General features: G+C 37.2%; 1 protein-coding gene across 4 annotated transcripts; it reads left to right on the top strand.

Moving 5' to 3' along the window:
• Window positions 1–1029: 1029 nt before the first annotated feature.
• Window positions 1030–13152, top strand: Commd6 (COMM domain containing 6). 4 transcript variants are annotated; one of them, XM_063246853.1, is made up of 5 exons: window positions 1037–1120; window positions 1255–1407; window positions 1487–1498; window positions 3727–3879; window positions 8231–8514. In XM_063246853.1, the coding sequence occupies exons 2-5, from the start codon at window positions 1360–1362 to the stop codon at window positions 8279–8281; spliced, it is 264 nt and encodes an 87-aa protein (XP_063102923.1). In that variant the 5' UTR covers window positions 1037–1120; window positions 1255–1359; the 3' UTR covers window positions 8282–8514. The 4 variants fall into 4 exon arrangements, 3 of the variants coding, with proteins under 3 accessions (XP_063102924.1, XP_063102923.1, XP_063102925.1); XM_063246854.1 differs by lacking the exon at window positions 3727–3879 and having other exon boundaries at window positions 1030–1120; window positions 1487–1596; XR_010046853.1 differs by lacking the exons at window positions 1037–1120; window positions 3727–3879 and adding an exon at window positions 10904–13152 and having other exon boundaries at window positions 1262–1407; window positions 1487–1596; window positions 8231–8794.
• The last annotated feature ends 672 nt before the right edge of the window (window positions 13153–13824 follow it).

The raw sequence follows: 13824 nt of genomic DNA, 5'->3' as shown, positions 1-13824 counted from the left end.
CGTTAAAACAGAGTTTTGGTAAAAGAAGGCAGAGGAAAAACAATACAGAAGTAGAGATCGGAAAGCAAGTGGAAGATGTACTCTGCCATCATTGGCTTTTAAAATGGAGGTAGGGAGGACAAGAGAAGGATATGGATGGTCTCTAGAAGCTGACAATCTGCATGTAAAACCGGTAAGGAAAAAGAAACTGCACAGACCTGAATTCTGCCAACTATCTGAATGAGTCTAAAAATGTAACCCCACTGTCATCCAGATGCCCTGAGTCTGGAGCCCCAAGTGAGGGGAATCTTTTTGCTAAGACCTCACCAGTGCAACTCTAGGGACTAAGGAGATACCATCACGAAATTGAACCACAGACCATGATTAGATTCGGGTTTTAAGCAGGGCAGAGAATTGTCAAGAGTATTGTAGAAAAGAATGGTAAATTTTAATTTATACTAAGTATTAGATAGTTGTGTTTTATCAGTTAAGTGTCCTGATCTGTGGCTATTTAGGAGCGGTTCTTAGAGGATAGGATACATAGTCAAGTATTAAGAAATGAAGTTTCCTAGTTACCATGTATGTAACATGAAATGAAAAAAAATACAATGAAAAAAAAGTGTAAACTGTCTATAGACAGTTCTTCAATCTTTATGAAGGGAATACAGATGTTCATTTAGCTATATTTGCAACTTCTCTGAAAAGATTTTCAGATTTTTCAAAATAAAAAGTTGACAGTGCAAAAAGCCACTCTATTCTGTGTGGAATGCAGTGGAGGTAAGTAAGCGAAAAGGCTGAGAAGATATTGCCGTCGTTAGATTTAAGATTGGAGTTAAGATAGTGTCAACGGAGACAAGGCATTTCCTTTCCCTTCCTCCCCACACACAGTTAGGTCAGTGAGGTAAATCCCAGTAAGGACAGTTTGTAGCTATAGCTCTCAGAGGCATCTGCCTCGCAGGATAAAATCCCCAGGAGCAGCTGCGGTTGTCCAATCGTTTTCAAATTTGCTAGAACGCTCAATTCCTAGCGCCACACATTTGCGCTTGCGCAGAGCCTTGGCCTCCAAACTGGAAGCGCCACTTGCACAGTTTAAAATAGGGGAGGCAGCGTAATGAATTTAACTATTCCTTCTCTTCGCAAGGTATCCTCCAAGCTTTCTGATTTTTCTCCTACATTATTCTCACTGGCACTGAGTATCGCTTTAGAACTGATGTATAATTGAGGCAAAATCTGAGGTACACAAAGCTATTTGTATTCTTTCTGCCCCCACATTAGTGGCGGGCGCCGGGCCACCAGAGGCCGGAAATGGAAGCAGAAGCGGAAGCGTTTGTCCGGGCGGAGGCTCCGCTAAAGTCCGTGCAGTGACCCTGGACTAGTGCCATGGAGGGGTCTGGCTCTAGGGAGCCTGTGCTGGATGCTAAATCTGAGGTGAGTCCCAGTGGAGAAGGAAAGAGGGCATTGGGGCTCTCACTCTTTCCCTAAATTGTGCTTTCTGCTTGTATTTCAGGTCACCAGCCAGGTGAGTCAGAGACCGCCCCGCCCTGTCCCTACATCACCGCCAGTAGACTCCGGCGGCCGGCAGCACCCGGCCCGCCCCTCTCAGCTAGAGATGCCATTGTGAGTCTTCTCTAGCTTTCACGTTTCATTAGCTGTGTCTGCGAGCCCTTGACTTTCAGCCCTCATCACTGTATTACACTTTTTACCTGTATTACACTGTATTACCTTTTTGACCGCAGATGGTCACTGCCACTGTAATTTCATCTCCAGCCCCAAAAGTACAGACTAAATTGTTTTTCCTTGATTAGGTCTACCTTTCATTAGAAGATGAGAAAACATTATTTTTGAATGCAATGGAAATATAAGGAATTATTAAAATTTATAGAGATAGCACTGCAGACTTTTCTTGCTCTTTAAAAAAAGTTGTCTTAAAGATGGAGTATACCTTTTTAACCTTGCAGACAATAAACTTTTTATGGTATGACTAAAAATTTCACTTCATTAAGTATATCTTAGTTTCTAGTTTAAAGAATTTCTGCAACTATTTTTAGGTACTTAAAACTAGAATTTCTAAATATATTTTAGGTCAGGAGTAAGAAAGTACTGAGATAAAAATAGGAATACAGAGGCCGAGAGAGGTGCCCATTGATTTCTATGTGTCTTCAAACTCATCTTGCTGCTGCTTTGAGGATTCTGGGAGAAAGGGGAACCCAGATAGCAGTCAACCACTTTGCCCAAAGCTCCATGAATTAGTGCATTTTTATTCAGACTCATAAATCATTTTGTCTGTTTACTTACAGGGTACAATCACAAAATACAGTGAATGTTTAGATTTTTAAAATTTGTTAAAGTAAAAGACATTGCCATTTATCTCCCTCAGAACATTTTTTGCAGGAATACTTATCCCATCTTTCTTGCTATCTTCTGAAGGAATTCTGTCTTTCATTGTGCTATTTATGGCTGCCTGGATGTCCTGAAAGTGTTTTTCTTTTATGATCACGCTGCTTTTTGGAAAGAGTGAAAAATTGCATTATGCCAGATCTGATAAATAAAGTGCATGAGGACACACCATAATGGTTTTATTTGACAAAATTGCTGTAAATATTTTGAATTGTTTTTCTGTAGTTCAAACAGAGTTGAAATATATTATTTTAAACAAGATTGTACAACATTAAGAAATAAATTACAATCTATCTTTTAATAAATCTACGATGTTTTAAACATTTATGAAGAAAATTATAAAAAACAGTAAATTTCTAGTTTCTGGTCCAGGTTAGAAGATATTTAGAAGTTTTTGCTTTGTCCTAACAAAAATTGAACAAACTGAAAAATCAGCAATTCTTAAACCTGTCAAAAAATGAGATCACAAGGTAACAGTTTGATTTTCGACTGGAAGATACCTTCCAAAAGGTATCTTTCAATCACTAAGTATTTTTTTAAGTGCCTGCTGTGTACCAGATACCTCCTTAAGTTTTGGAAATAAGAGAGAATTCTTGTACCTACAGTCTTACGTTTTAGAAGAGCTGCATTTATCAAATCCTGTTTTATGCCAAGGCAGCAATGAACAATCACTCACAGAAACTGAGAAGTATTGAAGTAACCTTATGTTCTTTGGAGTTAAACAGACTTTGGCTTTTATTCGCATTCCAGAAATGTGTGACCTTGTGCATATTACCTTAACTCTGACATTGAGATTTGTCATCTACAAAATGGAAATAATAACCTATAATGTGATGACAATTCAGGGAGGCATTTAATGCATGTAAACTGTGTAACACATCACCTGACATGCATGCATCATGAAGAGTGATGAAATCTAAAACCACCTTCGGCTAATATAAAGGTTGAGCTTGAGGTCCATGGTGAGTAAAGAAACTAGAATGGTTCTTTCCTGTGCCTCAACCAATTATGACTATCACTTAACCCATCTTCTGTTCCAGTACTTGGGTTGTGGAATGGGGAAAGACATGTGAACAGGAAGGTGAGATAAGGGACATTCCAAAGCATTTGGAGTCCTCTGAAGTGCCAGAGCAAAATTTAAGCCTGTTAAAAACAGTAGTCACCCTTCTACTTCATTATATATCTGACTCTCTATTAAATATACACGCATATATAAATTAAGTGGAGATATTTTCTTTATCATGACCAGGAATGAACTAAAGTCAAGTGTAAGAGCAGTAAAGTCAAATACGTATTTGCATTCAAGGCAATGAAACTACTAACGTTTTGTTTTGTACTGTTTTATTAAAGCTTATAGATTTTCAGTGGAAACTGGGTATGGCTGTGAGCTCGGACAGTTGCAGATCTCTTAAATATCCTTATGTCACAGTGATGCTAAAAGTGGCAGATCATTCAGGTCAAGTAAAGAACATATCTTTTGAAATGACAGTTCCACAGTTTCAGGTTTGTAGTTTAACTCATTGAATTTTAGTATACTTTTAATACTTCTAGGAAAACTGCATAAAATCTTTTCAAAGGAAAATATTTGTTATTTGTACTTGCAGATGATTGTGTTTTATATGTGTTTGTACGCACAAAAAATCTAAATTTGTTTTATTTTCAGTACAGTAAGAATTTGTGTACTGTGGTGTGTGTTTGCATTAACAGTTGTCTGTGAGAATATTTTCATCTTCTCTGGCAGAATATTGCATTTAACCTATTTTTCCTTTAGGTGTAATCAACACAGATCACCTAACTGAATCTTTTCTTTCAGTAATGTTGACAATGTTTTCTAAATACTGTTTACAAACTGCAGATCAGAGCAACTCTACCTGTTTGTTTTATTAGTTAGAGATTTAAACAACTCAGTAGTTCATATTTAGAGTTACTTATTGTTAGGTCTGAGAGAAGGGAGAGGAGGAGAAAAGGAAGAGAGGGAGAGAGAGAGGTGGAGGTCCGAGGAGGAAGAAGTCCGTGGGAGGAATGGAGTGGATGGCCGTGAAAGTAGTGGGCAGTGGTGACTTTATTTCGGGAATGCCAGGAGAGGTCCCCCTCTGCCGGCCCGGGCGCAGCCTCTCCACTGCACCCAGGCCGTGGTTAACACGAGGAGAGGAGACTGGCGTGCTGGCTGCTAGAATTCGGGGATCTCTCTCTCTCTCTGGCGATCTCTCTCTCTGGGACACGTGGCGTGGGGGAATATAAATGGCCTAAGCTTAGGGCAGTGCCCTAAGGCCATTAGAGATGTACCGGTATTTCATTGGCACACAGGTTTAGCGCCAGAAAGCAGGTTCCTAGGGAGCGGCTATAGGGTTACAGTCAAGTCTATAGGGGGCGGGGGGAGGCAGGAGTTTCTAACTTAGCTGCAGCCTTTCCTGGTTACAGTGTTTGGTCTGGGCCAGCAACTCTTTCACTTATACTATGATTTTACCACTTTTTTGTAATCAAGAAAAGTAAAAAAAGTAGGGAGTAAATTGGATTTTCTTTTGAATGTACATCCCAGAAAGTGTGCTGTTATTAACTAATTTAACAGATTTTGTTGTTAGTTTTAAACCTCTCAGTCTGAGTAGAAAGGAATTCTTAGCGTCAGTTAGTACTCAGAGAGAAGTTGAGTGTTCTAATAAATGGAAACGTCATGAATAAAATGAAAATAAAAAGCTAGTTAATTGTAAAACTTAACTGAAAACATAATTCAGCTCCCTTTTTTTAAAAAAAAGCCTCTCGGGAGCTGGGGATTTAGCTCAGCGGCGTAAGCGCCTGCCTTGCAAGCGGGCAGTCGTGAGTTCGATCCCAGGTACCAATAAAAAAAATAATAATAAAATAAATTAAAAAATGAAAAAAAAGCCTCTCATATACCACTATATTAACTATACCACTCATATACCACTATAATAAATCAGTATTTGAATGCCACATTTTAAGGGATTTCTTTCCCTTTGATTTCTTTATTTTAAAACATCTTTAAAACAAAAATAATGACCACAAAAATAATACTAATGTTGATTAGGTTTTTCTGGAAGGAATTAGAACTCCAGGAAAAAGGAATAAACATAGTATGTTGTAATATATAAATAGCCTTTACTTGCTAAATCACTTTATAAACAGGATATGGGTTTCAGTTCTTTTTTTTTTTTACATTTAAAGCTGCTAGTCTAATTCTTACCTTTCTGTGCAGTATTCATGCTTTCTGATTTCCACCTCTAGAAAAAGTTTTTTCTTGTAGGAAAAAATAGACATGGACAGTCTTATTTTCCCCAGCCTTATTGAGGTGTAATTGACAAAAATTCTATACTTTCAAAGTGTACAATGAGATGATTATATGAAAGTATATGTTATGATTACTACATCAAACTAATACATCTATTATCACACATAGTTAACATGTGTGAGATAAGGACACTTAAAAATCGTTCAGAAATTTATTTTATTAAATTTATTTAGTCTTTTGTGAGACAGTCTCTTGCTATATATAGTTCAGGCTGGCCTTCAGCTCACATTGTAGCCCAGGCTGGTCTTGAACTTGAAAGATTTTCCTGCCTCAGCCTCCAGAGTGCTGGGATTACAAGCGTGTGCCACCATGCCCAGCATTCAGCAATTTCAAATAAGCAATACACTGTTAATTACAATCACCATACTGTTCTTCGATTCTTGGAACTTTTATAGCTGAAAGTTTGTACCTTTTGACCAACATTTCCCCATTTTCCTATTCTGAGTTTCTGATAGGCACTATTCTATTCTTCTGTTGCCTTTGTTTGTTTCGACTGGGGGTTGAACCCAAGGCTTTCAAACTGAGCTGTATCACCAGCACATTTTTTATAATTTTGAGATGGGGTCTCACTGAGACTGACTTGCTCAAGATCAGCTCAACTTGCTATCCACCTGCCTTGGCCTCCTAGAGTGCTGAAGTTACAGGTGGTAGTAAACACTTGACTTCTGCTGTTATGTTTTGGTTTTTTTTTTTTTTTTTTTTTTGATTTCTTATTGTTTATTTTTCTGAAATTCTGTATTATTTCTATACTTTTTCTTTTTTCTCTTTAAATAAACAACATTACAATTCACCAAAAAATATACAATTTAAGTTTTAAAGAAAAATTATTAAGTACATAGACACTATTCATACTTGAAAGTGAAAAGTCCATTTCAGTTTAACATGTTTAATTACAAGATGCCATGTTGAAGCACAAAGACACTTTAAAAAATCTAGAGAGGTACAAGTGATTAACTGAAAATCATACAACATGTGCACTTGAGTAGAGCTCCACCACCTCAGATTTGTCATTTCTGGAATATTTGTGAAGAAATATTGACATCTAACTTCTGTATTGATTATTTCTTAGGTCTCCTTGCGATTTTGAAAGTAAACTTAGATCTAAACTGTCTGAACAGTGACTTTTTCTATGTATTTAACAAGAAACATGGATTGCCATATTTCTCACATTGTTAATCCACATAGGATCTCTGCCCAGTGAGCTCTTTCAGATATGTAACAATGATCAAGTATGATGGGAGTATTCCCATAACACATAGGATTTATCTCTTGTGTGAGTTTTTTCATGTATTTCACTTACAATCTGGCTGCTGAAAGTGTCTCCACTCTCTTACATAGCCAGTGGTTCTTCCCAGTGTGAATTCTTTCATGTGTTTTGCAATGACTGTATGTGGTAAAAGATTTGCCACACTGTTATATAAATAGGGTTTCTCACCAGTGTGAAGTCATTTGACGTATTTTACAATATCCATGTGTGGTGAAAACTTTCCCACATTCTTCCCATACACAGGGTTTCTCAACAGTGTAAATTTTATAATGTATTGGACATTGAGCATTTCTGCTGAAACCTTCCCCACATTCCTTACATATATAAGTTTTCTGCCCAGTGTGAAGAGTTACATGCATTATGCAATATGTACGTGTGTGCAAACCATTCTCACGACTCTTATATACACTAGATTTATCTTGAGTGTGAACTTTCATGTTGCTTACAATGGCCATGTAGGGTAAAAACTTTCCCACATTGCTTACATACAGTGTGCATTCTTTCATATTTCTTACAATCTCACTGCATTTTAAAAGCTTTCCCACATTACTTACATATATAGAGTTTCTCTCCAGTGTGAATTCTTTCATGTTTCTTACAATCTTCCCATGTGCTAAAAGCTTTCCCACATTGCTTACATACATATGGTTTCTCTCCAGTGTGAATACTTTCATGTATCTTACAATCTCCCCATGTGGTAAAAGCTTTCCCACATTGCTTACATACATATGGTTTCTCTCCAGTGTGAATTCTTTCATGTTTCTTACAATATCCATGTGTGGAAAAGCTTTCCCACATTGCTTACATATATGTTTTCTCTTCAGTGTGAATTCTTTCATGTTGCTTACAATGTCCAGAATTGGTAAAACCTTTCCCACATTACTTACATACATAGAGTTTCTCTCCAGTGTGAATTCTTTCATGTTTCTTACAATCTCTCTGTGTTTTAAAAGCTTTCCCACATTGCTCACATACATATGGTTTCTCTCCAGTGTGAATTCTTTCATGTAGCTTACAATGTCCAGAACTGGTGATTCTGCTGTTATGTTAAAAATAAATTTTCTCATGTGCTTGAAAAAGTTTACTCATGTGCTTATTACCTGGTCCTGCAGTACTATTTTTGTTCATAGTACCAAATAGCACCTCTTTGTTTCTCATAGCAACTTTCAGAAGTTAAGGATGTAGCATGAAAACAGTGGGGTATAAAAATACATAGCACCTGGTCAATATAAAGAACTTTATCCTCAAAAAGCAAAATTAATGTTTTTCCTTTTTCTTTCTAGAATTTCTACAGACAGTTCAAGGAAATTGCTGCTGTTATTGAAACTGTGTGAAAACTGGTTACTTGGATTAATAAATGCTATCATTTTAAAATGATGGGCTTTACCTTCTACAAAGAACTGCACTTCCATTTTTCCACTTTTAAAAAATAATTTAAAAATCAGATAAGCAGGAATTAGTGATTGATGCACAATTTTGTGAATGTGCCCTAAATGACTGAACTAAACAACTTTAAATGGTGTATTTTATGTGTGAATTATGTCTTAATAAAAAACATTCAACTGTATGATTGATTTTGAAGACAGTTGTTGTAGTTGGGTTTTCTAGGGAATGCATTTAATACAGGATACATAATTTATAATATCACTCACCTAAAAAGTAAGATGCCGGACTAAGTCTGTCCATGCACTGGAGACCCAAAGAAACCAGCTTGGATCTCACAGCAAAATGCTACATAAATCCAGCTGAAGACCTAGAGCCTTTGACAATGTTCTCCCCAAGTCCACCTGAAGGTTTAGAGCCCATGACAATGTCTCATCAAGGATTTGCACTGGGAAGGCCCAAAGGTAAGTGATGGAAGATAGAGAGTCTGCCAGCAGAATAGAGGATCCATATCAGAGCCAGGAAGCGGTGCTTAAACTAATTTCCATACTGTAGCATTTAGAGAGGGGAGATTTAGAAGGGCAAGAATGTTGCTAAGCGTTCTTACTCTGTTGGTGGAAACAGGAACTATTAAGATTGCTTGCAAAGTAAACAGCAGAGCATCCCCGAAGTGCTTTGCTACCGCACCCTAGCTCCCAAGATAGAATAGCTCAATTCATATCAGGAAACTAGCAATACAAGCTTCTCCAGGAGAATCAGCAGCACACCATTTTCTCCTCTATTGACCACAGTTCTTATAATGGCCTTCCACACCCAGCTCTGTGCTGATTGAGATAGCTGAGTGTTAACAAGATGACCCTTAGTTAATCCACAATTCAGTTTTATGTATTTATTAGAATAATAACGTAATATAACCCAGTTTTAAAAGAACTTTATAGTCATATATGCATAAATATATATGCCAGAAAAAATTGTGTTTGATTGCAGTCACTATACATTTAACTTTAACATTCACTTATAAAGAAGAAGAGGCTTTTCTCAAACCTTTGGAATCAGTTTAAGATTGATGATTGCCCTCTTAAATTACACTAACAATGCCTTCTATTAATTGTGGGAGTCCACTGCTGTGAATCTGGTATTTGTAGCACAAATCAGAACATCACTTGGAAGCCCCTGTGTATACCATGTTTGCCACTTGTGCCTCTGAAGTGTGTTAAATGAGGTAAATGCAGCTCACTTTCTTCACCTTTAAATCTCCCATAAGTGTTTCACATTATTGTAAGTTACCCTAGAACTTCTAGGCACAGGAATTTGGCCGATTTAATTTCCATAGTTTAGCTACAGGGGAGATTCAGAAGAGCAAGAGTGTTACTAAACATTCTTCCTCTGTCGGTACAAACAGGAAATACTTTGGTTTTTTTGCAAAGCAGTTGCAGACATTGAAATTTCATAGTCTAGAAGTTTTAGTCCAGCAGTGTATTTTTCAAAATAAAAGCATGAATATGTAAAGACATACAGCATGTATTGTCTAATGGTATCCATTTCTTTCTTTTTTTTTTGGTCTTTTTCGTTTTTATCGGTACCAGGGATCGAACTCACGACTGCCTGCTTGCAAGGCAGGCGCTTATGCCGCTGAGCTAAATCCCCAGCCCCTATCCATTTCTTTTAAGCAGGCAATTCCAGATGTCTTTGCAGTTGGAGTAGAACTACAGGACTCAGTTCAAGTCAGTGAGATCTTGGTAGAGATGTATTAAGCCATAGCCAGCCTCAGCCATTAATCATATCTTGTCATCTGCCAAGCTCTCTCCTGTCTTTAGAAATGAAGAGCTCTATAATAATCAAAAGATGGGTCCTTGAATTACTGTTGGAGGCAGTTCGCCACAAGAATAGCATGACTTGCATTGAACATTGGAATGAGCTGGAAACCAACATTTATTATGAACTAATGAGGTTTTTGAGTGTTACAAGTAAAATTGGGTAGCATACAATATATATGTAGAGATTGTTGTGCATTTCCAGTTGCAAAAACTACAAATAAATAGATACCTGTCAATATGGAAATCATTGAGACTTTGGTATACCATACAGCTTTTTCTCAAGTATTTCCAATGCATGCATCTTAAAAAATGATGCAAAAATGCACTCATACATATTTGAATAGGTATAAAAGGTAAGGAAGTATGCACTAGTTTGTAAGCACTAGTAGGGAAGGAGAGGAGAAACAAAAGTTTGAAGTTCTTAATGCAGTAAAAAAAATACCAGTTTTAATGCTTGACAATACACGAAAATTTTTGTTTTTAAACTTTAAAAAGGTCATACAGTTTTCTTCTTTTTAAAGAAATGAATGTATAGTGTTTTTGCAACAGGATTTCTTACACAAATTCAAAATACTGTATCAAACTTAAGTCCTGGCTGTGCTATAGAAATAGTAACCCAGCTAGTTTTAACATTTGACTGATAATACAAAGAAACTGTTTCTCTCCTATTTCTTCATATTAGAAATTTACACCCTCCTCAATGCTGTCAGTATTTCTGCTGCTTTCCTGTGTGATTATGCTTTCTTTTTTAGGTAGGTAGCACACTTTGATGGAGTCAGAATCCATTGGCTGCTGCCCAGCTGTGGACTCAGTTCTCACCAGCTTGAAGCATGAGATGACTGCCCATTTGTGTTGATTAACTGCTGCAGACATGTTCTTCCCACCCTGTAGGTAGTGGGGCATGTTTTTGTTTCTAGAATTTGGAGAACCAAAATTCCCATCTCTTTTTCATCTGTAGTATAGTAGCCTCATTTTACTTTTGGAAATAAACTCCCTTTCAGACTTAAGATCTTTTTACCTTCTGCTCTCCTCAGTTTAACATCTTTCCCTGTTCTTCTCCTTTGTCTTTCTGGGTTTAAGGGCACATGTAAAGGACCAAAGTTAGCTTCTGGCTTAAAAACGATGGTTTGAAATAAATTTAAATTGTGTGTATGTTTTGAATTTAAAACAGCCAAATTTTTCATAATATAGTTTTGCAGTGTTTTCATTGTGAATGTCTTTTGCTTTTTAAAAATTTAATCAGCTCACTATGATGGCCAAGGAATTGACCACTGTTTATATCAATGCCCCACTACAAATGTATGTATTATGTATCAAAAACATAGTAATTTTATAAAGGGAAAATTTGACCAGGAAAATGTGTCTCGCGTTTTAAACATTTGATTAAATGTAAATTTTTGTAAAGCTCAAGTTGTAAAATGTATGATGAACTTTTTGTTACCCCTGAATTCATCAAGCAAAATCTATTTTCCATATATTCTACCATGATAAGATTAATATAAACAGCTTTATTTGGAAAGAGGCAGAAGGGTCACGTTTCTTCAAAGGTGATTGAAACCAACATTAGTAAGACTGATTAATGCTGTTTTTAAAAAGAGTACTTAATTATCTCACAATTTTTAAAACATTTTGAACTTGATATTTTTAAATAATCTTTTACAGATTTACAGAAAGATTGTACACAGATAATTTCTATATGCCTCAATCCAGTTTCTTTATTATAGTATTGATGTTTTACCATCATGGTATTTTTTATAATTAATTAACCAATATTGGTATATGTTAAATTTGTTATAGGCCCATCTAGTATGGCATGTTACATCTCCTTCAGTTTCTCTTGACTGTGTCAATGTCTGTTGATAACTCAGTTTCTGATAACTCAGTCTGATGAGTACTGGGGAGTTGTATAATAGGGTGCCCCTCAACTAGAATTTGTTGTTTATCTAGGTTGGAGGTGTGCGGTTTGGGGAGGAAGAGCACGAGGTATAAAGTGCTATTTTATTTATATTCTCTCAAGGTTTAGATCTTACAGGTTTGTAGTTTAGACCTAAAATGTCCCCCAAACTTCTCGTGTATGTGGAAGGTGATTGGGTCATGGAGGCACTATACTCATCAGATTCTTCCATTGATGAATATGTAAATGTATGTGAAGTGGTTAGATCTGACTAGTCTGTTTCCCTGGTCCTTCCTTTTGTTTTCTGCTTCCTAGCTGCCATCATCTTGCAGCAGAAAATCCCACCCAGCCAGTATACTTCAGTTGTGCAAGTGACAGTCCCTGTTGCAGTTCTGGTTGCTTCTGTTTTTTAGAAATGGCCAGTCACTGTGCTGCATAGCTGGTCACTATGATGTGTATTGCAAGAACAGCCAATTGTCAAAGACAGCCAAGTGCTTTACCTCTACACCTCCATAAACCTCTCTCTGAGCCTTTGGAGCCTGACATTTTGAGGGACAACTGATTCTCTATCAGTGCCTGCCTGATGTTAAATCAATCTCCAAATCCTGGGTGTCATGGTGTTTCTGCTGGCTGTAGCAATCTGAGACAGCTTTCTCTGCTTGGGCCCCTCCACCATGCCCATAGAGCCTTGGAGCCAGTCAACCATACACGGAAATGTCTGGAACTGTGAGCCAAAATAAACTTCACCTTTATATTGTGAATGTTGAGTATTTTGTACCAGCAACAAGGAAGTGACTAAGACAGATAGTAGCAACATGATTCCTGACTGCTGACCTTGATAACCTCCCAGAGATAGTATTTGTCAGGCCTGTACTGTACAATCACTTTTTAAAACACCACGTTGAATACATGTGTCTGAATGTACAAACTTAGAGAATGAGAAGCAAAATTGTGGCTAGTGGTTACTGTTATGCTATTAGGTGGGCAGAAGATGTGGGCAGGATAGAACCGTGGCCAATAGTTGCTATGTTACTAGTAATGTTCAAGTCTTGGTTGGGTGATGGTTTTATGGTATTTATTACATCATTAAAAATAAATTCATAAAATACGAGGGCTATGGTTAGACAATGATTAAAATATGCCACACACTAAGGTCCATGATTAAATAATCCAGTATTCAGTTCTGTGCTTCTGAAGTTAAAACAATCATCAAAACTGTTGGTACCATTATAGTTAAGAGAATCCAGTGGGTCTATGTGCCTAGTGTATGCAGTATGGCTATGTAAGTCAGGATACTGAAGGATGCCAAGTAGTCTTGACCAGTAATCCATCCTCACTGTTATGGCTTGTGTTTGGATGTCCCTCCAAAGTTGTATGTCGTCTTAAGTGGGGCTTTTTCACAGGTGTCTGGATTTAGAGTATGAGGTTGGAATTGATTCATGGTGCAATGGTAGGATTAAGGGCACTGAAGTTAAGGATTACCCTGGGGCTGGGGATTTAGCTCAGTGGCATAAGCGCCTGCCTTGGAAGCAGGCAGTCGTGAGTTCAATCCCTGGTACCGGTAAAAACGAAAAAGACCAAAAAAAAAAAAAAAAAAAAAAAAAAACCATACAGGACAGAAAGCTGTGGTTGTCCCTTATTGCTTTGCTGTTTTCCGCATGCAGTGAACTATTTCTCCTCTGTGGTGCCCCTTTGTCATGTGTCACTCTGCTTTGTAGCCACCTTGTAGACTAGAACCTCCATGCATTATAAGCCAAATAGACTTTTCCTACTTTACCTTTGG

Source organism: Cavia porcellus, unplaced genomic scaffold (genome assembly GCF_034190915.1).
Source record: "Cavia porcellus strain 051 isolate PalLab524CR breed Dunkin Hartley unplaced genomic scaffold, mCavPor4.1 scaffold_4, whole genome shotgun sequence".
NCBI lineage: Eukaryota > Metazoa > Chordata > Mammalia > Rodentia > Caviidae > Cavia > Cavia porcellus.
This window is presented reverse-complemented; position numbering and strand designations above follow the sequence as displayed.

What these genes read in the sequence shown, in the direction of transcription:
- Commd6 (XM_063246853.1), top strand. Translation starts at nt 1,360, where the DNA reads ATGGAGGGGTCTGGCTCTAGGGAGCCTGTGCTGGATGCTAAATCTGAG. An exon ending in TGACAGTTCCACAGTTTCAG is followed by an intron (nt 3,880 to 8,230) that starts GTTTGTAGTTTA and finishes TTTTCTTTCTAG; the next exon opens with AATTTCTACAGACAGTTCAA.